Source organism: Oncorhynchus nerka, linkage group LG27, assembly GCF_034236695.1.
Source record: "Oncorhynchus nerka isolate Pitt River linkage group LG27, Oner_Uvic_2.0, whole genome shotgun sequence".
Taxonomy (NCBI): domain Eukaryota; kingdom Metazoa; phylum Chordata; class Actinopteri; order Salmoniformes; family Salmonidae; genus Oncorhynchus; species Oncorhynchus nerka.
Window position 1 is genome coordinate 35,465,250 of NC_088422.1, and position 24,689 is coordinate 35,489,938.

Genomic DNA, 24,689 nt, shown 5'->3' on the forward strand with positions numbered 1-24,689 from the left:
AGCCCAAAAGGCATGACCAAATATTCGAAGTGCCCTCTGGGGGTGTTAAACGCGGTCTTCCATTCGTCCCCCTTATGCGAACCAAATGATATGCATTACGTAAATCCAACTTAGTGAACACGGATGCTCCCTGTAACCTTTCAAAGGCTGAGGACATCAACGGTAAGGGATAGGTATTCTTCACTGTGATGTTATTCAACCCACGGTAATCAATGCAAGGACGCAGAGATCCGTCCTTCTTCTCCACAAAGAAGAACCCCGCCCCGCTGGAGAAGAGGAAGGACGAATGAATCCAGATGCCAGAGAACCAGAGATGTATCTCTCCATAGCCTCCCTCTCAGGAACAGAGAGTGAATATAACTTGCCTTTAGGCGGAGACTCACCTGGCAATAATTCTATTGCACAGTCATAGGGACGATGCGGAGGAAGAGAAGCAGCACGGGACTTACTGAACACCTCCTTCAGGTCGAGGTATTCAACGGGCACGTTAGACAAATCCACTGCCTCCTCTAGAAACACAGAATCAGACACAGACGAACAAGCAGACACTAAACAGGACTCAAGACATTTGTTACTCCACATGGATATAGAGTTATGACCCCAGTCAACTCTGGGGTTGTGTTGGGTGAGCCAAGGGTGGCCGAGAACTAATGGTGCAAGGGGTGAGTCCATGAGTAGAAATGATAGTGTCTCAGTGTGATTGCCAGAAGTGATGAGTGTGATAGGTTCAGTGGTGTGAGAAATGTTGGGTAGTTCTTGACCATTGAGAGCGTTGACGGATATCTTGTGCGTGAGTGAGGTGATAGGAATCTGGAGTTTGTGAGCGAGCTTGAAGTCCATGAAATTACCCTCTGCTCCTGAGTCCAGTAAGGCTTGGGTGTCGTGCGTGTGGTTGGCCCATCTTAGTCTTACCGGGAGGAGAGTAGATAATGAGGTCTTCTCTGTGGTGACACCACCCGATAGTAGCCTCATTCTTACTACCGGGCCTAATCTTTTATCGGGCAGGAGTGGATAAAGTGGCCCGCTCTACCACAGTAGAGACAGAGCCCTTGGGATCTCCGCCTCTCCCTCTCTTCCCGGGAGAGGCGAGCTCTCCCCAGCTGCATGGGTTCGTGAGCGGAGGCTGAACTGGCCGTGTTCCCGCCGCTGGCATGCCAGCCCTCCGTGTCGTTATACGGTCTGTTAGGGCATGCTCGGCGGCCAACACGACTCAGACGAGCGTCGACCCTCAAGGCTAGTTCCACTAGTCCATTTAAACTCCTGGGAAGGTCCAGAACATAAATCTCCTTCTGGATCCGGTCCTCCAGCCCATGCAGGAACATGTCCCACTGCGCCTCCTCGTTCCACTGACACTCTGCGGCCAGAGTGCGGAATTGGATGGAGTATTCCGATACTGAACGGTCTCCTTGGCGAAGGTCAGCGAGTAGTCTGGCCGCCTCCCTACCCGCCACGGCCCGATCGAAGACCCTTCTCATCTCCTCGGAGAGTGTCTGGAAAGAGGTGCAGCATGGGTCCTGGTTCGCCCACACCGCCGTTCCCCAAAGAGCCGCTTTGCCTGATAGCAGTGTGAGTACGAATGCTACCTTAGACTGTTCACGGTTGAAGGTCCGTGGCTGCAACGAGAAATGCATGGAACATCTCGTAAGAAAAGCTCTGCAATAGTCAGGATCACCTGAATAACCCTCTGGTGTCGGTAGCCGTGGCTCTAGCTGGGAATCCGGCTCTGGCGGGCGGGTTGAACTGCCGGTGTAGGTGGCGCAGCGAGACCCCTCAGATGTTGTAATTGTTGGGTCAGCTGGGATACCTGCGTCGCAATGGCTTGTACTGCCCGACCTGTGCTGGAGATGTTCTCCTCTTGTTGATCCATTCTCGTGATACTACGGAAATGAATTCGGTCAGACTCGTTGAACTCGCTGCATCCATGGTCTGGTCAGATCGTTCTGTAACAATACAGAGGCGGATGCAAGATGCAAGCAACGATGGTTTAATGAATACAGGTTACAGCAGCAACAGGACAGACAGACTGTACTCAGACGGAATCCGACCCAGGGACTAGGGCGCATCCTCCTATGTGAGCGTGCTGAGAAACCCAGGGGAGAGTGTCCGGATGGGTAGGAAGGAGCACAGCAGATAATCCACACAAGGGCGGCGAGAGATGAGCACGGACACACGACACAACCTCAGGGAAGTAACAACGATCTGACAACAAGAAACACTGGTTACAGAACATATAAAGGGAAGATAAGTGATTCCAGCTGGCGCAGACAATCAGGCCGAGATTGGGAACCACGCCCACACAAACACGGGAGAGAGAGAGAGAGAGAGAGAGAGAGAGAAGGAAAAGGAGGCAGTGGATTCATGAACCGTGACAGTGCCGCTCTTATATTTTTTGACGTCGTTGAACACCGAATGCGGTCTTCGGGGTAAAATGAGTTTGACACCCCTGCTCTCGACCATTCCATATAATTCATTATTCTATATCGGGGTATGCAACTATATACAGTGCCTTGCGAAAGTATTCGGCCCCCTTGAACTTTACGATCTTTTGCCACATTTCAGGCTTCAAACATAAATATATAAAACTGTATTTTTTTGTGAAGAATCAACAACATGTGGGACAAGTGGAACGACATTTATTGGATATTTCAAACTTTTTTAACAAATCAAAAACTGAAAAATTGGGCGTGCAAAATTATTCAGCCCCCTTAAATTAATACTTTGTAGCGCCACCTTTTGCTGCGATTACAGCTGTAAGTCGCTTGGGGTATGTCTCTATCAGTTTTGCACATCGAGAGACTGAAATTTTTTCCCATTCCTCCTTGCAAAACAGCTCGAGCTCAGTGAGGTTGGATGGAGAGCATTTGTGAACAGCAGTTTTCAGTTCTTTCCACAGATTCTCGATTGGATTCAGGTCTGGACTTTGACTTGGCCATTCTAACACCTGGATATGTTTATTTTTGAACCATTCCATTGTAGATTTTGCTTTATGTTTTGGATCATTGTCTTGTTGGAAGACAAATCTCCGTCCCAGTCTCAGGTCTTTTGCAGACTCCATCAGGTTTTCTTCCAGAATGGTCCTGTATTTGGCTCCATCCATCTTCCCATCAATTTTAACCATCTTCACTGTCCCTGCTGAAGAAAAGCAGGCCCAAACCATGATGCTGCCACCACCATGTTTGACAGTGGGGATGGTGTGTTCAGGGTGATGAGCTGTGTTGCTTTTACGCCAAACATAACGTTTTGCATTGTTGCCAAAAAGTTCAATTTTGGTTTCATCTGACCAGAGCACCTTCTTCCACATGTTTGGTGTGTCTCCCAGGTGGCTTGTGGCAAACTTTAAACGACACTTTTTATGGATATCTTTAAGAAATGGCTTTCTTCTTGCCACTCTTCCATAAAGGCCAGATTTGTGCAATATACGACTGATTGTTGTCCTATGGACAGAGTCTCCCACCTCAGCTGTAGATCTCTGCAGTTCATCCAGAGTGATCATGGGCCTCTTGGCTGCATCTCTGATCAGTCTTCTCCTTGTATGAGCTGAAAGTTTAGAGGGACGGCCAGGTCTTGGTAGATTTGCAGTGGTCTGATACTCCTTCCATTTCAATATTATCGCTTGCACAGTGCTCCTTGGGATGTTTAAAGCTTGGGAAATCTTTTTGTATCCAAATCCGGCTTTAAACTTCTTCACAACAGTATCTCGGATCTGCCTGGTGTGTTCCTTGTTCTTCATGATGCTCTCTGCGCTTTTAACGGACCTCTGAGACTATCACAGTGCAGGTGCATTTATACGGAGACTTGATTACACACAGGTGGATTGTATTTATCATCATTAGTCATTTAGGTCAACATTGGATCATTCAGAGATCCTCACTGAACTTCTGGAGAGAGTTTGCTGCACTGAAAGTAAAGGGGCTGAATAATTTTGCACTCCCAATTTTTCAGTTTTTGATTTGTTAAAAAAGTTTGAAATATCCAATAAATGTCGTTCCACTTCATGATTGTGTCCCACTTGTTGTTGATTCTTCACAAAAAAATACAGTTTTATATCTTTATGTTTGAAGCCTGAAATGTGGCAAAAGGTCGCAAAGTTCAAGGGGGCCGAATACTTTCGCAAGGCACTGTAGATTCAGCCTCCGGCCGATTTTTGTCGGGGGGGGGGGGGGTGATCCAGATGTCAGAACATAATTATAATAATTTGTACACTACAAATTGACCACAACTAAGCCAAAAATTAGATTGTATTTATAAATAAAAAATAATTTTATACTTTGATTACATTGAAACACGATCACATCTAGTTATCTATTCGTGGGAGTATTTGGTGAACAGATTTTTGCATAGTTCCTGATGATTGTAGTCTTATTTTGACCTAAAACTTTGGGGAGCCAAAAACATATATAGTGGCCCTGTTTGGCCCCTAGTCCGCCTTTTCCGAACCCTGTTCTAGATCATTCCCTACCATTGAACCAGGTTCTAGATCATTCCCTATCATTCTATATAATTCCCTATTTTTCAACACAGATATGTCAAACACCAGAAAGGAAAGGGAAACCTAATGTCATTATCAATGAAACCCAACCTCATTGGGAAAACCCAGGTCCAGATGATACTGGCAATGATGAGGAATTGCAGGTATTTTGTGATACGTCAGACATATACCTTTGTGAGTGCAGAGGGAATTTTAACAGCAACACAAATAAAATACTATACCCTGCCTCATCCTCCCCAAAATGATGTCAACACATGTTTATATTGTCAGTAGTTGAATCATGTATTTCCGATTACACATCTCAGTCAGACTGTACCCAAAGTTATTCACCATATGTTCTCTAGTACAAACAGTAACCAGTGAATGTACAGTTACTTCTATATTCTCCAGTAACTTATGTTCTCCTCTTTCATTTCTGCCTCTATGGATATTTCCAGGGGTGAATGACCTCTGTGCATTTGACTGATGTAATTCTAATGAGTCAGAACTGATGTCTGCCATGTCAGCTGAGGAAAGTGGTGTTAAAAGCAGTTAAATCAGGTGTAGACTTATGAGAAGTATAGGTGTTTAGAGTTTGTTTTTGTTTCCTGTGTCAACCCATGAAGCTTAGCCTATTCTCTCACTAAGTATGTGAGGACACCTTTCACCGCTGATGTCCTGTTAGTAAAATACAAAGTCATTTTACATTACAGATATGCCTTGAGGCAGAATTATTGGTCATTCTTATTTCTGTCATAAGCAATGAGAGCAGAGAACGCTTGGGTGTTTATATTTTTAGCCATATGACTTAGCAGCCATTACAGTCATGGCGTAAGACGATCCAATTTAACTAAGATGTCAGATTGGGAAGGTATACCAAAGAAAATGTATTGCATACTTACACTACAACAGTGATTCTCAACTAGGGAGCCTCAGGGGGTCTCAGAGACATTTTAAGGGGCCTGGGGGGGGGGGGGGGGGTCAACGATTTTCAGGCGGACGCTATTTGCATGACAGGCCTCAAGAAACAAAAACAAAAAACAAACAAACCAAAATATCTCAAGTTTTAGTTTGGTACTATTTGAAATACAAAACATGACATGCAGCCGTTAGATGATGGAGGCAGTGTTTTGGAAACGGATGTAACCTTTGAGACTGACGACTGAAAGAAAGCAAGATGGCAAATGACTAGGTGATGTGAGGCACAAAAAAAGGGTGCGAGGTTCAAACCCAAACCGACATCTGCGAAATACAAGCAGAGTACTTTCTCCTTTGAGTCAAGTACAGGAGAGATAATGCAATGTTCCGCTCCTGAAAACCCTGAGCAGTTGACAGAGAGTGAACTCTCTCAAATTGAACAGAAGTGAAGAGGAAAAGCCTGCACCAACAGGTGAGGTGAAGGCTACCAAGCCTCACACCAATGATCAGAAAATTGCCTGAGATGACTCTGCCCCGTAGGAGTATGATTCATGGACAAAGTGGATCCATGCCTTTTGGCATCAAAAAGGTTTGTGGAATCAGGCTGGGTAAAGAAGGAGTTGGGTTCAATTTGGTCAAAGCATCCAGAAGTGAACGTTTCCTGACTCGGAACGAAAGCTGTGGCCTGCTTTTCTCTCTGGAGCAGAGCGCAGTTGAAAGGAGTGATAACAGGGGTAGTGTTCAGGTGGATTGACTGAAGTTGAGGATCCCTGGTGTCTGTGATGCACGCCGTTTGGTGAGACACAGACCCGGTGGGGAGCGCCAGACTGAGGAGACCCTGTCTGTTCTTCTGAGTTTTGATGTAAAGTGTTTGCCAGATAAAGTCATGCTAGGGTATACAAGTTATCCTGTGAGAGATTTTGTTTCACGAACCCACTATTGTGTTACAGGTGCCAAGTTTATGGTCATGTTGCAGCAGTATGAATGAGGGAGATTCTGAGGTGTGAATTGTGCAGGAGAGCATAGTTCAAAGGAGAGTGTGGTTTTGGTGTTCAAAGCTCAGTGTTTACATTTTTAGGGCGGCCATATTGCTGGGGATCAGAAATGTCCTGTGCGAGTGAGACAGGTTGAAGTTTCCAGGGTGAGAGCAGTGCAGAAAGTGTCATGCTGAGGTAGTGAGGAAAGTAACGGATGGTGGGGAAAGGGTGAGGGTCCCTGAGAGGGTCCCTGTGAGTAGTAGGCCAGTACAGAGTGACCCGTACAGTTTGTGCATTGATAAGGTTGGGTTCTTAGCGTTTATTGCTATGGTCATTTTCTTTTTTCATCCACTTCCTTTTTTGTGTGAACAAATGTGCAATGCATTTTCCGAACTGTGAAAGGCACCAAAAATCAACCATGCCGGAAAACCACACGAAGAAGAAAACATGCAGACAAAAAACAGTGCAATTTGTGTGCTGGGGCACCACCTGCTGGATATGGTAGGTGGTTTTTGACGGAACCGGAAGTCAGTGGATGGAACTGGCTAGCCTAACTAGCTAAAAGAAGCGCAGAGATCCTCCGACAAAGGTTTGAGGGTACCGATCTCTGGAGATAAGCGAGAAATAACATTATACGAGCTTTATAAAATAATCACAGCTACCACGGGGGTTGCAGGTCTGGTCAGCAACACAGCAAGGTAGGTGAGCTATCGTGTACTCTTCTGCAAACCCAAAACATGGCACACGAGTCAGCTAGGCTAACTTGTTAGCTAGCTAGATGCTAACTTGCAACTGAAGCTAACGTTACATTAGCTACTAGCCATTTGTTGTCGACAACTTGCTGGCTAGGTAATGAATGAATGGGCTAATCTGGGTTTTACATGTGAGTACAGATTGGGAATCCAGGCAGGTAACTACCACGAGGCGATATGAAACGTTATGTTTGAAATATTGAAACTAGCAAACTAGTAAGCTGACCACTGTATCCCGCCCCCAGCCATGTTACCATTTTTTAAATGAAACATGAATAGCTAGCTTTAGCGTAGCAAGCTACCTGAGCCGAGAAGGGTGTAATTTCGTCCCGCAATTCGGTGCGTTCCAGGATATGCATGAACCCCTCTTTATACTTCTATTGGTCCATTTTTAAAAATGGGCATCATACGGGGGCGCGCCAAATCACTAGGTGGCGATAGCCCATTCACGTACACTACCTTTAGCGCATATATATTGGTGATCGTATCTTCTGGCTGGGGAGTTTCGTTAAGAGCACCCCGCTTTCTGTAAACGTTACCAAACATCTCTTACTGTACGGTTTGGAAACATAAGGAACGTATCTTTAATATTATCGATAAATCATAACAATTGTTTAATTACTATAGGTAATCCCACACAGCCATATGTCCATGTTATACAGCGCTTATTTATGGAAGACGGGCGTACTGGTGCTAGTTCTGTGTCTCGGAACACCGGTGTGTAAATGGAAGAAAGACGCCACAAACGTGTTGTGACTGAAAAATACTGTCTGCTGCAACTTGTTAAAACTGGTTAAAACAGTAAGTGTATCTTTAGCTTTTGTTACATTTTTGATGTGATATGAAAGCAGAGATTTGTTTTTAGAACCGTACTGCAATTGAAAATGTATCCACATTTGGCTGACAGGCCCATTATCCTTTAAAAACAGACCCCGTTAGGCTTCTTTAGTCCATTATTGGTGGAGGGCACTGGTAGGTAGTGTCCTTCACCTCCGCCTGTTGGGCAATGCTTTCCCGCACTTCCACAGGAGGCGGGGGACCGGGGCGACACCGCTAGCTAGCTAGCTAGGTCACAAATAGACAACCAGAATATCAAGTGTCGCACAAATTTGAAGATTGCGTGCTCGAGGGAGTGGGAAGCCTGTTGAAGCCGGAACCAATGGGATGCTAGAGTGGGGGGCGTTCCTGCAGATTAATGAATGCCCACATACAGGAACTCCTCGAATTGCGGGCCGCAATCAGACACTATTGTCCGGCTAGGATTTCGTCTCAACAGGGCCCGGTTTTCTGATAGCGATGGAATTTAGGCGTAACGTTTAGTCATTCCTACAGCAGCCGAAAATGTAACAACCGTTTCCCAAGCACCACGCCGATTTACCTAGATAGAGAATGGTCGCCTAGTGCGTCGTTAAAGCATTTGTTGATACTGATAGGATCGAAAGAAGGTGAGCGCTGCTCTCAGATCAGCTTTCTCCATTCAAATAATTCTTTAACATAATAGTTATTTCTCAATACTGACGACGGATCCGCTTCTAGAGACATTACCACATACGGCTGCAAATATTAAAGATAATTGTGACAAATTAGACAACAGCCTACATGTAACAAAATAAAACTCAATTGATTTAACATGAAGTGCGTTTCAATATGATTGAAAAAACCTATAGCCTACTGTTTATTTTAAAGCAGTCATGCTTCAAATGAACCGATATATTTTTATACTTCGCGTGTTTGTATCAATTGCAACGACATTGGCAACGGATAAAACCATGTGATTTTATGTTTACACAGAAGCACCTAACACACAACATGTACAGTGGGGCAAAACAAGTATTAAGTCAGCCACCAATTGTGCAAGTTCTCCCACTTACAAAAGATGAGGCCTGTAATTTTCATCATAGGTACACTTCAACTATGACAGACAAAAAAATCCAGAAAATCACATTGTAGGATTTTTTAATGAATTTATTTGCAAATGATGGTGGAAAATAAGTATTTGGTCAATAACAAAAGTTTATCTCAATACTTTGTTATATACCCTTTGTTGGCAATGACAGAGGTCAAACGTTTTCTGTAAGTCTTCAAGGTTTTCACATACTGCTGGTATTTTGGCCCATTCCTCCATGCAGATCTCCTCTAGAGCAGTGATGTTTTGGGGCTGTTTCTGGGCAACACGGACTTTCAACTCCCTCCAAAGATTTTCTATGGGGTTGAGATCTGGAGACTGGCTAGGCCACTCCAGGACCTTGAAATGCTTCTTACGAAGCCACTCCTTCGTTGTGCGGGCGGTGTGTTTTGGATCATTGTCGTGCTGAAAGACCCAGCCACGTTTCATCTTCAATGCCTTTGCTGATGGAGGTTTTGACTCAAAATTTCACGATACATGGCCCCATTCATTCTTTCCTTTACACGGATCAGTCGTCCTGGTCCCTTTGCAGAAAAATAGCCCCAAAGCATGATGTTTCCACCCCCATGCTTCACAGTGGGTATGGTGTTCTTTGGATGCAACTCAGCATTCTTTGTCATCCAAACATGACGAGGTGAGTTTTTACCAAAAAGTTATATTTTGGTTTCATCTGACCATATGACATTCTCCCAATCTTCTTCTGGATCATCCAAATGCTCTCTAGCAAACTTCAGACGGGCCTGGACATGTACTGGCTTAAGCAGGGGGGACACGTCTGGCACTGCAGGATTTAAGTCCCTGGCGGCGTAGTGTGTTACTGATGGTAGGCTTTGTTACTTTGGTCCCAGATCTCTGCAGGTCATTCACTAGGTCCTCCCGTGTGGTTCTGGGATTTTTGCTCACCTTTCTTGTGCTCATTTTGACCCCACAGGGTGAGATCTTGCGTGAAGCCCCAGATTGAGGGAGATTATCAGTGGTCTTGTATGTCTTCCATTTCCTAATAATTGCTCCCACAGTTGATTTCTTCAAACCAAGCTGCTTACCTGTTGCAGATTCAGTCTTCCCAGCCTGGTGCAGGTCTACAATTTTGTTTCTGGTGTCCTTTGACAGTTCTTTGGTCTTGGCCATAGTGGAGTTTGGAGTGTGACTGTTTGAGGTTGTGGACAGGTGTCTTTTATACTGATAACAAGTTCAAACAGGTGCCATTAATACAGGTAATGAGTGGAGGACAGAGGAGCCTCTTAAAGAAGTTACAGGTCTGTGAGGGCCAGAAATCTTGCTTGTTTGTAGGTGACCGAATACTTATTTCCCACCATAATTTGCAAATAAATTCATAAAAAATCCCACAATGTGATTTTCTGGATTGTTTTTCTAATTTTGTCTGTCATAGTTGAAGTGTACCTATGATGAAAATTAGTGGGAGAACTTGCACAATTGGTGGCTGACTAAATCCTTTTTTTGCCCCGCTGTAGTAGTTAGCGTTTCTACGAGTGGTCTGAGGCAGGCGTTAGATTACGAGCGTTTAAGTGCAAAGTTAATACCGATGGTTTTGTGGAAGCTTCGATATTTAACGATGCTCCTACGAAGGTTCTAACGATTAACTTCGTCATAAGATGCTTTTGGGAAACCGGGCCCTGGTGGTTGAACCATTGGGTGTGGGTTGGTGTTTGATTAATAGCTAGCTCTGTATTTGAGTTGTGTATATGTTGCAGTCTTGATAACATGTACTTGTAGGGGGTTGTTTGTAATGGTAATCTATTTTTGGACATTTATGAATGGCAGAAATTAGGGGTCAAAACATACATTTGAGTTCAGGGAGTGTTCAGTAATGATAAGGCTCTCTTTTTTTCTCCATCAGGATCAGTTCTGTTAACATCATGGCAGATGGCAGGATCTACGTGGGTAACCTTCCAGCTGATGTGCAAGAGAGGGACATTGAGGATATATTCTTCAAATATGGCAAAATCAGAGACATTGAGTTGAAGAACAACAGAGGCACCATTCCCTTTGCCTTTGTGCGCTTTGAAGATCCACGGTAAGATAAACGTCCATGTCCATGAATGGCATTCTTACTCGTTGACCAATAAGACCAGATTTACATTGACATTTTAGTCATTTAGCAGATGCTCTTATCTAGAGTGACTTGAATTAGTGCTTTCACCTTAAGATAGCTAGATGAGACAACCACATATCATAGTCATAGCAAGTACACTTTCCCTGAACTCGGTAGTAATGAAAAGATGGCAGCGTGCTGGATTGCCACCGTTTTGCGAACTCCGACCCGACTTTATTATTTTGTGATTCTTTTGGCGTTTACTTTATTTTCACAAAATATTTGAGATGTTATCATGAAATATAACATGCTGCCACTTAATGAACTGTATGAGGCTATAAACAATCAGGAAAACTTGCATCCAGCGGCTGCCTTTCTTGTCGACGGCAATTTTAATTCCGCTTCATTAAGACACGATTCCCAACTTTCATCAGCACGTCTCCTTCACAACTAGGGGCAATAAAGTCCTAGACCACGGTTACTCTACCCACAAACAAGATACAAGGCCCTCCCTCGTCCGCCATTCGTTAAATCAGATCATGGCTTTACTATTTTTTTCTCCCCATAACCCTACCTAAACTAAAGGACAGCAATACTTAGGCTTCTAGTTCGAGTTTATACATACTATATACATTTTACAGACACTGTACATTTTACGTTAATTATCTATTTTTTTCCCTTTTTTATCCCGCCCTTCAGCTGCCCTTAACCCCTCCCATCTATCTCTAAAAAAACATCCCATCTTGACTTCTACTTGACAAATATTTTTCAACTGTGGTGGGATGTTTCACAAAAGTTCTGAACCTTTCTATCATTAATTAACAAAGATATTGTTTTTTAAAAAACACAAAACAATTTCAAAGTATGTTTTATCAATTAGTATTTTCGAGATTAACCATAATATTATTTGAAATACTTGTTCTGTTTGATTTTTTTTTTGTGGGTTAAACTGAAATTGCAACCAGATTTCTATGGCTTGTTTTAAAAAGTGATAGTTTGGAGATTATTTCAGTTTCAAATGACCGAAAGTGACAGGGTGTTATCTGAATAAATAGAAACATGCGATTTTTTTAACAGCCTTTCTTACTAGTCTACTGGAAAACCAGTTTGGATTTAAGTATGTTTTTTTAAGCCTTTAGTGAGAGGTTCAATGCTTTAATATAAAATCATTTTAGACTCCCAAATATATATTCATTTTATAAATAGGGTGGTTTAATTTTGTCTGGCTTGCCAAATAAAGTGGAATATCTTTTGCTCATATAATAAAAATAAAAAAGTATTCCAGTGTAGGCAGGGCCATCAGTGAATGGGTATTTATTTTTATTTAACTAGGCAAGTCAGTCAACAACACATTCTTATTTACAATGACGGCCTACTAAAAGGCCTCATGCGGGGACGGGGCTGGGATTTAAAAAATGAATAAAAAATTAACCTGGGAAATGGTTAAACAATTCATCATTTTTATTTTTCTCTCACAAATACTGTGCATTCGGAAAGTCATTCAGACCCCTTGACCTTTTCACATTTTGTTACATTGCAGCCTTATTCTAAAATTGATTAAACTGTGTTTTCCCTCAATCTACACACAATTCCCCACAATGACAAAGCAAACATAAGTTTGTCGAATATTTTGCAAATGTGCATGTATAAAATAAAAAAAAATCGCATTTTCAGACCCTTTGCTATGAGACTCGAAATCGAGCTTGGGTGCATCCTGTAGGGCGGCGCACAACTGGCCCAGCGTCGTTAGGGTTTGGCCAGGGTAGGCCATCATTGTAAATAAGAATTAGTTCTTAAATGACTTGCCTAGGTAAATAAAGGTTCAATCAAAAAAGTAAATGAAATTCAAGTCAAAGGAATTGTCCTTAGAGTTCTGAGGCAGGATTGTGTCGAGGCACAGATCTGGGGGAAAGGTACCAAACGATATCTGCAGCGTTGAAAGTCCCCAAGAACACAGTGGCCTCTTATTCTTAAATGGTGTAGTGTGTAGATTTGAGGAAGAAGTGTAATTTAAACAATTTTAGAATAAGGCTGTACAAAATGTGGGGAAAGTCTAGGGGACTGAATACTTTCTGAAAGTACTGTAGACAAGTATTTACCTTTCCATGGAAGCAAGATCTTGTTTATTTTTGCTAACTTTCTATGAAAATGTATAGAATTTATTTATTTCGCAATATGACAGACTATGTCCACTTTACCGTCAGACCATTTTAATGGTAAACTACACTGTAATGTAAAAGTAGTATTTTTTTAGTGATCCAATACGTAGTGTGTACACTTATTGTCCAGAGAGGTTAAAGACATTATCTAGGTCCTCTGGGGCTGTGGAGGGATCCATATTGTGGATTTAAAAGAAAACATGAGTCGTCTGCGTACAATGACCCCTGGATGTCTAGTCCCTTCATATTACTGGTGGATCTGATTTTTAATAACTAACGTTTCTATGGCCATAATGGACAGCTTTGTTTTACTCCTCTTGACAGTTGAATACTTTATGAGAAGCAGCCATGTTTACTATTTTACACCCGGGGTTACTATACATAACTCATTGTATAGGAGATTCTCTTATACAATGCATTCTAGTCCTTTTCAAAATCTGCAATGAATACCAGGCCTGGTTTCCTATATATTTTTTAAGTGTTCGATTGTTTCCAGTACTTTATCTCCAATGTATCGCCCATGTAAAAACCTGTCTGATTAGGATACATAATATTCAACAATACCTTTTGAATTCTGAGCACTAAACATTTTGCTAGAATTTTGGCATCACAACACTGAAGTGTAAGGGGTCTCCAGCTTTTTAGGTAGACTGGATATTTGCCACATGGGGTCCTGTTTCAGTAATTGTGAAATCAGACTTTCACAATCATGTTAAAGGACCAACCCTGATGTTTTCCCTGACTTGAAGGCTTTAATTGCATCTTGAAGTTCCTTCACGTGAGTCTTTCTATACAGCTATTCATTTTTACACTATTAATAGAAACAAATCCTTACAATTAACTTCAGTTGGTAGAGATTGAGGAACCTGAAATGAAAACATGCTTAAAGTACTTTGCCTCCTCTTTCAGAAAATCATTTGTAACAAGTTTCTGTAAATAATTTTGGTAGCATTTCTATGTTGACTATGAAAAAATTAGTTGGTGCATTTTTCCCCATATTCCATCCAGTTCACCTTGTTTGTATAATGTATTACACTTGATCTTTTTTGAATAAGTTCCTCCATTTATTTTCCTCTAACTTATTCTGGCCCTGAAGGCACATTTAAAAGTGTCCCATACCTTAAAGGTGATCTCCTGTACCTATTAGAGGTCGACCGATTAATCGGAATGGCTGATTAAATAGGGCCGATTTCAAGTTTTCATAACAACCGAAAATGGGTATTTTTGGACACCGATTTGCCCGATAAAAAAAATATATTTTATTTTACACCTTTTATTTAATCTTTATTTAACTAGGCAAGTCAGTTAAGAACACATTTTTATTTTCAATGACTGCCTAGGAACGGTGGGTTAACTGCCTTGTTCATGGGCAGAACGACATATTTTTTTTTTCACAGTGTCAGCTCGGGGATTTAATCTTGCAACCTTACAATTAACTAGTCCAACGCTCTAACCATCTCCACGAGGGAGCCTGCCTGTTACGCGAATGCAGTAAGCAAAGTTAAGTTGCTAGCTAGCATTAAACTTATCTTATAAAAACAATCAATCATAATCACTAGTTAACTACACATGGTTGATGATATTTCTAGTTTATCTAGCGTGTGTCCTGCGTTGCATATAATCGATGCATATTCGCGAAAAAGGACTGTCGTTGCTCCAATGTGTACCTAACCATAAACATCAATGCCTTTCTTAAAATCAATACACAGAAGTATATATTTTTAAACCTGCATATTTAGCTAAAAAAAATCTAGGTTAGCGGGCAATATTGACCAGGTGAAATTGTATCACTTCTCTTGCGTTCATTGCACACAGTCAGTGTATATGTAACAGTTTGCCAGAATTGTACGTAATTATGACATAACATTGAAGGTTGTGCAATGTAACAGCAATATTTAGACTTATGGATGCCACCCGTTAGATAAAATACGGAACGGTTCCGTATTTCACTGAAAGATTAAACGTCTTGATGACCTAAGGCTCGTATTTCTGTGTGTTATTATGTTATAACTAAGTCTATAATTTGATAGAGCAGTCTGACTGAGCGGTGGTAGGCACCAGCAGGATCGTAAGCATTCATTCAAACAGCACTTTAGTGTGTTTTGCCAGCAGCTCTTTGCAATGCTTCAAGCATTGCTCTGTTTATGACTTCAAGCCTATCAACTCCCGAGATTAGGCTGGTGTAACCGATGTGAAATGGCTAGCTAGTTAGCGGGGTGAGCGCTAATAGCGTTTCAAAGGTCACTCGCTCTGAGACTTGGTGTGGTTGTTCCCCTTGCTCTGCTTCGAGGGTGGCTGTTGTCGTTGTGTTCCTGGTTCGAGCCCAGGTAGGAGCGAGGAGAGGGATGGAAGCTATACTGTTACACTGGCAATACTAAAGTGTCTATAAGAACATCCAATAGTCAAAGGTTAATGAAATACAAATGGCATAGAGAGAGTCCCATAATTCCTATAATAACTACAACCTAAAACTTCTTACCTGGGAATATTGAAGACGCATGTTAAAAGGAACCACCAGCTTTCATATGTTCTGAGCAAGGAACTTAAACGTTAGCTTTCTTACATGGCACACATTGCACTTTTACTTTCTTCTCCAACACTTTGTTTTTGCATTATTTAAACCAAATTGAACATGTTTCATTATTTATTTGAGGCTAAGTTGATTTTATTGATGTATTATATTAAGTTAAAATAAGTGTTGATTCAGTATTGTTGTAATTGTCATTATTACATACAAGTAAAAAAAAATCGGCCAATTAATCTATTTATTTTTTTGTTCTCCAATAATCGGTATCGACCTCTAGTACCTATGTTATGTAGAATAAAGTCTTATAAATTCTTGGTTAGAAAAAAGTTGTCATCCAGTAGGCTTTGATTCCATTTCCAATATCCCCACTCTCGTGGATATTCTGTATGATTAATCTGTACACCAATTATTTGACGGTCTGACCGCATTCTCTCCCCATCAACACTTAAACTTTTGGTGCCAGAGAAAATGACAGTGTAGACAACCAACTTAATTGAGCCTCTTTCATGTATATCTCACTAGGTCAGGATATTTAAGCCTCCATATATTGACTAGTTCCAATATATCCATAATATTTGTGATTTCCTTAAGTGCATGAGGGTGATAATTTGTAGTGCGATTACCTTTTTATGGGCCATCGAGGTACCTAAAGCCGTATTTTAATCTCCAACCATAATAACTGAGTCGTATTGCTTGTTAACTCGATAAATTGTTATATATTTTCAAAGAAGCCTGGATCATTATTTAGAACATATAGATTAATGAGCCAAGTATGTTAATGGTCCAATAGCATATTTAGAAGGATCCACCTTCCTTGAGGATCTGTTTGAACAGTTTGCACATTCTGATCAAAATGATTAATTCATATCACCCCTTTTGAATTTATTTTCCCGTGGGAGATAAATATTCCCCCTAGTCCTTTTTCCAAACAACTTCATCTAAAGGTGTCGAATGAGTTTCCTGTAAACAATATATTACATTCCTTCTTTTATCCAGATAAATACGGATTATTTTCTTATCTGCTAAGCCATTACAATTACTACTAGCTATACCTTTCACCACTTACCATAATGAGATACAGGTTTTGATTATACTTATCATAATAATGTTTGTAAACGTACCATGATAATTGAGTGTCCATATAGCTATACAATGATATTTGCACTGTTAAGGATACTGTAGCTGCAACTAAGTATGCCTCTAATTGTCTTCCTATACTCCACCCGCTACAACCTCCCCCATTCCAAGTTGGGTCGTCGTCCCAGTGACTGGCTAACCACCCTTGTACACATGGATCCTAGGGCCTTTAAGAGAGAGGGGCCTATCCTTTAAACCCAGAATCACAGCCAACAACATTTCTAATGCCTTTGCCTCGTACCGTATCTAGTTACTAAAAAATACACTGCTCAAAAAAATAAAGGGAACACTAAAATAACACATCCTAGATCTGAATGAATGAAATATTCTTATTAAATACTTTTTTCTTTACATAGTTGAATGTGCTGACAACAAAATCACACAAATTATCAATGGAAATCAAATTTATCAACCCATGGAGGTCTGGATTTGGAGTCACGCTCAAAATTAAAGTGGAAAACAACACTACAGGCTGATCCTACTTTGATGTAATGTCCTTAAAACAACTCAAAATGAGGCTCAGTAGTGTGTGTGGCCTCCACATGCCTGTATGACCTCCCTACAACAACTGGGCCAGCTCCCGATGAGGTGGCGGATGGTCTCCCGAGGGATCTCCTCCCAGACATGGACTAAAGCATCCTGGACAGTCTGTGGTGCAACGTGGCGTTGGTGGATGGAGCGAGACATGATGTCGGAGATGTGCTCAATTGGATTCAGGTCTGGGGAACGGGCGGGCCAGTCCATAGCATCAATGCCTTCCTCTTGCAGGAACTGCTGACACACTCCAGCCACATGAGGTCTAGCATTGTCTTGCATTAGGAGGAACCCAGGGCCAACCGCACCACCATATGGTCTCACAAGGGGTCTGAGGATCTCATCTCGGTACGTAATGGCAGTCAGGCTACCTCTGGCGAGCACATGGAGGGCTGTGCGGCCCCCCAAAGAAATGCCACCCCACACCATGACTGACCCGCCGCCAAACCGGTCATACTGGAGGATGTTGCAGGCAGCAGAACGTTCTCCACGGCGTCTCCAGACTCTGTCACGTCTGTCACATGTGCTCAGTGTGAACCCGCTTTCATCTGTGAAGAGCACAGGGTGCCAGTGGCAAATTTGCCTATCTTGGTGTTTTCTGGCAAATGCCAAACGTCCTGCACAGTGTTGGGCTATAAGCACAACCCCCACCTGTGGACGTCGGGCCCTCATGGAGTCTGTTTCTGACCGTTTGAGCAGACACATGCACATTTGTGGCCTGCTGGTGGTCATTTTGCAGGGCTCTGGTAGTGCTCCTCCTGCTCCTCCTTGCAAAACGGCGGAGGTAGCGGTCCTGCTGCTGGGTTGTTGCCCTCCTACGGCCTCCTCCACGTCTCCTGATGTACTGTCTCCTGGTAGCGCCTCCATGCTCTGGACACTACGCTGACAGACACAGCAAACCTTCTTGCCACAGCTCGCATTGATGTTCCATCCTGGATGAGCTGCACTACCTGAGCCACTTGTGTGGGTTGTAGACTCCGTCTCATGCTACCACTAGAGTGAAAGCACCGCCAGCATTCAAAAGTGACCAAAACATCAGCCAGGAAGCATAGGAACTGAAAAGTGGTCTGTGGTCACCACCTGCAGAACCACTCCTTTATTGGGGGTGTCTTGCTAATTGCCTATAATTTCCACCTGTTGTCTATTCCATTTGCACAACAGCATGTGAAATGTATTGTCAATCAGTGTTGTTTCCTAAGTGGACAGTTTGATTTCACAGAAGTGTGATTGACTTGGAGTTATATTGTGTTGTAAGTGTTCCCTTTATTTTTTGGAGCAGTGTATATATATGGAACAAAAATATGAATGCAACAAATTCTATGATTTTACTTTAGTTCATATAGGAAAGGGTGATAAATAAGGAAATCGGTTAATTAAAATAAATGTATTCGGCCCAAATCTATGGATTTCACATGACTGGGCAGGGGCGCAGCCATGGGTGCCAGGCCCAGCCAATTAGTTTCCCCTCCCATAAACGGGCATTATTACAGAAATAAATACTCCTCCGTTTCATTAGATGTCCGGGTGGCTGGTCTCAGACGATCCTGCTGGTGAAGAAGCCGGATGTGGAGGTCCTGAGCTGGCGTGGTTGTGAGGCCGGTTGGACATACGGCCAAGTTCTCTGAAACTGTTGGAGGCAGCTTATGGCAGAGAAATTACCATTAAATTCTCTGGCAACAGCTCTGGTGGACATTCCTGCAGTCAGAATGCCAATTGCACACTCCCTCAAAACTTGACATATCTGTGGCATTGTTGTGACAACTGGACATTTTAGTAACCTTTTACCTTCCCCAGCACAAGGTCCACCTGTGTAATGATCATGCTGAATCAGCTTCTTGATATGCCACACCTGTCAGGTGGATAGATTATCTTGGCAAAGGAGAAATGCTCTCTAACAGGGATGTAAACAAATTTGTGCACATAATTTGAGAGAAATGAGCTTTTTTGCGCATATGGAACATTTCTGGGATCTTATTTCAGCTCATGACACATGGGACCAACACTTTACATGTTGCGTTTATATTTTTGATCAATGTGTGTATGTACATAAAATAGCAGTAAAACTAATTCAAGGGTTCTTTATTTGTACTGTTTTCTACATTGTAGAATAGCGAAGCCGTTTAAAACTATGAAATAACATGCATGGAATCATGTAGTAACCAAAAAAGTGTTAAATCAAAATGAGTTTCTTCAAAGTAGCCACCCTTTGCCTTGACAGTTTTGCACTCTTGGCATTCTCTCAACTAGCTTCACCCGGAATGCTTTTTGTCTTGACGGAGTTACCACATATGTTGAGCTCTTGGTGGCTGCTTTTCCTTCACTCTGCGGTCCAAACCATCTCAATTGGGTTGAGGTCGGGTCATCTGATGCAGCACTCATTGCTCTCCTTGGTCAAATAGCCCTTACACAGCCTGGAGGTGTGTTTTGGGTCATTGTCCTGTTGGAAAAAGAAACGATAGTCCCACTAAGTGCAAACCAGATGGGATTGCGTATCGCTGCAGAATGCTGTGGTAGCCATGCGGTTTAAGTGTGCATTGAATTCAAAATAAATCACTGACAGTGTCACCAGCACAGCACCGCCACACCACCACCTCCATGCTTCACGGTGTGAACCACACATGCAGAGATCATCCTTTTGCCTACTCTGCATCTCAAAGACAGTGGTTGGAGCCATAAATCTCAAATTTGGACTTATCCAACCAAATGACACATTTCCAACGGTCTGTCCATTGCTTGTGTTTCTTGGCCCAAGCAAGTCTCTTCTTATTGGCGTTCTTTTAGTAGTGGTTTCTTTGCAGCAATTCGACCATGAAGGCATGATTCATCAAGGCAAAGGGTGGCTACTTTGAAGAATCTCAAATATAAAATATATTTTGATTTAACACTATTTTGGTTACTACATGATTCCATGTGTTATTTCATAGTTTTGATGTCTTCACTATTATTCTACAATGTAGAAAATAGTCAAAATAAAGGAAACCCCTGGAATGAGTAGGTGTCTGTATATCTTAATTAATTCCCACAGTTGATGAATTGTGCGTAATAATAAGCCAAATCTGCGTTTTGTTTGTCAGTCAACAGATGCATATTCGCCCCATCCCAACTCTCCCCCACAAACACCTCTACCCCTCTCTCCCCTTCCACTCATAGATGGACCTATTGTTTTCACTTCACAATAACAGCACTTACAGTTGACCGGGGCTGCTCTAGCAGGGACTTCGCTGCCCTGTTCAACTGTAAGTGCTGTTATTGTGAAGTGGAAAAGTCTTATCTAGTTTATGTAAGATACTTTTTGAAGAGGTAGGGTTTCAGACATTTTTGGAAGATGAGCAGGGACTCTGCTGTCCTGATGTTAGGGGGAAGCTCGTTCCACCAGTGGGAAGCTAAGATAGATAGACTAACTCACATATGCAATGTGTTAATCAAATTGACATGTCCTTATGTATCAGGGATGCCGAGGATGCAGTCTATGGGAGGAATGGTTATGGATTTGGAGACTGCAAGCTTCGCGTTGAGCACCCTCGCTCTGCCTCCTCTAAATTCAACGGTTCTATGGGTGGTAGTGGTCGAGGGAGTGGGGACGGAGGTCCTGGTGGTCCTAAAGGGAGGTTTGGGCCTCCTACTCGGAGATCAGAGTTCAGAGTTATTGTGACTGGTAAGTTGATAAAGTCTGTGCTTTTGTTTTTTTTATTCAAAGCTCCTCTTCCTTCCATTTACAGCAGGTTAGATGTACACTGGTATTGTTGAGCGTTGCCTAGAAAGGCCAAAGTTCTCAATGTTTTGGTCTCTGTTCCCACAGGCCTGCCTCCGACTGGGAGCTGGCAAGACTTGAAAGATCACATGAGGGAGGCTGGAGATGTTTGTTTCACAGATGTTCAGCGGGATGGTGAAGGGGTGGTGGAGTTCCTGCGCAGAGAGGACATGGAGTATGCCATGCGGCGCCTGGACAGGACAGAGTTCAGATCACACCAGGTAACTAAACACTCAGATCCTCAGCTATACAGTGTTTAAGAATGCGTTTTCAGGACATTCTCTGACATGGACATCTTTCAGGGGGAGACTTCATCTATCCGAGTCCATGGAGAGATGGGGGGCAGCAGAGGACGCTCGCGGTCCCGTTCCAGATCCAGGGGACGGTACTCCCCCGCTTATCAAGGTCGCGGCTCTCCACCCCCTCGTTATCAGTCGCCCCCTGCTCGTAGATTGTCTCGCCATAGCCCCCTCCACGTCGCCCCTCTGCAGCACACCGTAGCCCATCAAGCCGCAGCCCACCCCCTCGTCACTACCGATAGTCTACCTACAGGAGGGCGCCAAGACTGGCGATTACTTTATTTTGTGTTGCTTTTTAAGTATGTCATGTGCATTCCACTATGAGGACTGTCTCCAGAGGACTTTTTAAATGGTGTAGACAGAGCGGATGGGTAGATCTGCATTTGCCTCACATTCTCATTGATTCATTCTCAGACCTAGGATATGGCTGGTTAGGGATATTTGTGAAGGAGACTGCATACTAGAGGAATACAACATAATACAGCTCTTTAATGTAGTTTATTTTTTATTTTTATCATGTTTCTGTAAGAGCCTGTCTAGCCTGCCCTGCCTTGTAGATGGTTGCCTCGCAAGTGTTCTCAATTTTGTTCCTCTTTTTTATTTTACGTGAGAATGAAATTATTTCTTTCTCCTGCCCCGTTCTCAAAATAATCTTTGTAAAAAGTGTTATTTTTTTCAAATAAAGTGAGGACTCTTAGTATGTTTATTTGTTCCTGAATGCATGAATTGTACATTCATTGGTTGCCTCTTTAGTCCTTGATAATCATTTGCAGAGCACCCACAAAGTATGTACCATTGGGAGTTATGGTTCTGCTTTTTCAACATAATGACACTACATATTGTTCAGAGAATACAGTGCATACATGGAGTACACACACAGATCAACAACACTGGATGATCTTTCTTTGATTTAGCTTCAGTTTGTCTGGTTTGAAGGTGCCTTAATACATGCCAAGCCCTGACCCTCTTGATGGTTGGTCAATCTTTATCATTTAGCCATGCATTTCTTTGCAGAGGTCTGTCAAATGAAATACAGTATCCAGTCATTAATTTAGCAAATGCTCTTATCCAGAGCTCCTTAGTGCATTCATCTTAAGATACATGGGTGGGAAAACCAGTCAAACCAGTCAAATTTAGCTGTCAGCAAAGTCGGAGCACATACTTTGAATCAGAACTCGGAGTGCTTAAACATGGCAGCTCTCTCCTCTCTCTTCGGGAGTGGAATGTTACCTGCAGTGAAAAGAGCCATTTAAGTTTCATGATATACAAAATGGGGTACTGCCACCTTCAGAATGAACAATGATAGTAACTAATTCATGAGCTGATAAAACAGTAGCCAAGATACTCACCTGGCGGTGCCACGAAGTACTCCTCCACTGTGTTTTTGGAGAGCTGGAGCAGTTCCTCTGCACAGTCCCCCTCTGCCACCGCATCCTCCCTCAGATACAGTGCCCTACAGAACAGAGGGGTTTCAATCTGTGAGACTAAACAAGTCACCTTAAGGTTAGGTAGGTAACTATTGGTTCCCTCTTCAAAAATTACCCAGTCTTTGTAGATCTGAAGCAATTGGATAGGGCAGTAAGCAAAATGTGATTGCTCCACCAAGCCTTCCATTAAACACTTCCAATGGCTTACCACTACCCAATTCCTTCAGATCAAACACTGAAGTGCTAGGGGCTGCTTCAGGATCTGCCTGGCCCGAGTCTAACCTTTCCTCCAGAACTGAATCCATCGGGTCAACCCCATCTGTGTCAACAACATGGAGCTGATCTGCAAATCGGATGGCTTTCTCCAGACAGGCCAGCCCCTCCTGATTGCGGAAATCCACCAGGGCTAGTCGCTCCAATTTGTCAACAAGGTCTACAGGAACTTGGCACGGCTGTAAGAAAATGCTTATTAGATGTTAGAACTTATCAATGTCACTAACAGTTAGCCATTTGATCTGGCTTAATATACAAGCTAATAAAAATCACTTCATTAACAAAGTACAGTATACTAACTGGGGGTAGCTGGTTCTCCAATACAGGCTCCCATGTTGCTACCCTGGGCACCTAGGATTGAAAAGTAACATGGGCAATACAACAAGAAACTGCAACCACAGTCCACATGTGTACGATATGCTGTACTGTACATTAGCTAGCTAGTTAGCCTACCTTAGAGTTGCTAATTCGGGTACTATATTGATGTACTAAAGTTATCAGATGAGTCCAACGAAAGCAGCTAAAGTTTTGCTTGGATTTTCGGTCCTGTGACGTTATGGAAACTCTTGTGACGCCTTGGTGGTAGCACGAAGGCATTAGATTAAATGCTAGGGTCTGTAACCTTCGTGTATAATTCACTACGACATACATGTTATCCTGGCTAATGTAGCTAGCTTGCAAATGCCTATGCAATTCCTATCACAATGAAATTGTGCGTCGCTAGCTAGTCAATTTAGTAAACTAAGCAATGGTTAGCTATATTTTATGAGCGTCTCCGTTGATTCCTGGAACTCAAAAATAATATCAGTCAACAGCTAACTGGCTAGCTAGCAGAGTCTAGTAGGGGAGAATATCAATTACATTACTACCGGCTTTTTCTCAAAACCCATTGGAGGAGAAAGTCAGAGGGACGGGACCTCTGGCTTTCTCGTACAATGGGTTTTGAGAAGGAGGTGTCGCGAGGAGTATTCAATTGAGATTCTCCCTAGAATTTTCTTTGTCAAGGATCTTCTCTGTTGACTGTAAAATTAATTTCATGGTTGACCTCAATCAAACAGAAAATATGCTTTCTACACGGACAAAATCAACACGACTATTTATGCAAATCAAACATTATGAAATAAGGCCACATGTTTTTAAAATCACTTCCATTTTGTTTGATGCTTCTATTACGTTTCGGATAAAATATTTTATAAGACATTGAAATGCATTCTTTATATTTTGAAATATTTCTTTCAAAACAACGCTTTTTTATGCAAATAAAAGGTTGTGAAAGTAAGCCAGACCTTTTTAGAATAATTTGCATTTTGTTTAATGTTTCTATGACAATCCATGAAAAAGTTATTGCAAACAAGAGATTTAAATGCATTTTTTTAAATGATTTGATGTATTTCTATCAAATCAACACACATTTTTATGTAAATGAAAGGTTGTTTAAGTAGGCCAGGGGTGTCATTACACTAATTATATTTCAAAACGATTCGTATGTTGCAAAACATTTAGCAAAA

At 42.3% G+C, this 24,689-nt stretch overlaps 1 protein-coding gene and 1 pseudogene across 3 annotated transcripts; one reads left to right on the forward strand and one right to left on the reverse strand.

Annotated features, from left to right (window-relative positions):
- Positions 1-6,874: 6,874 nt before the first annotated feature.
- LOC115111668 (serine/arginine-rich splicing factor 9-like) lies at positions 6,875-22,178 on the forward strand (annotated as a pseudogene).
- Positions 19,495-24,052, reverse strand: gatc (glutamyl-tRNA amidotransferase subunit C). Of its 3 annotated transcripts, none has more exons than XM_065011615.1 (6): positions 23,635-24,052; positions 23,482-23,532; positions 23,191-23,360; positions 22,831-22,934; positions 22,644-22,711; positions 19,495-19,868 (listed from the first exon to the last, which is right to left on the reverse strand). In XM_065011615.1, exons 1-5 carry the CDS (start codon positions 23,830-23,832, stop codon positions 22,650-22,652), a joined length of 585 nt encoding a protein of 194 aa, XP_064867687.1. In that variant the 5' UTR covers positions 23,833-24,052; the 3' UTR covers positions 19,495-19,868; positions 22,644-22,649. The 3 variants fall into 3 exon arrangements, with proteins under 3 accessions (XP_064867687.1, XP_064867688.1, XP_029493851.1); XM_065011616.1 differs by lacking the exon at positions 19,495-19,868 and adding an exon at positions 22,167-22,616 and having other exon boundaries at positions 22,661-22,711; XM_029637991.2 differs by lacking the exon at positions 19,495-19,868 and having other exon boundaries at positions 22,167-22,711; positions 23,635-24,050.
- Between the last annotated feature and the right edge of the window lie 637 nt (positions 24,053-24,689).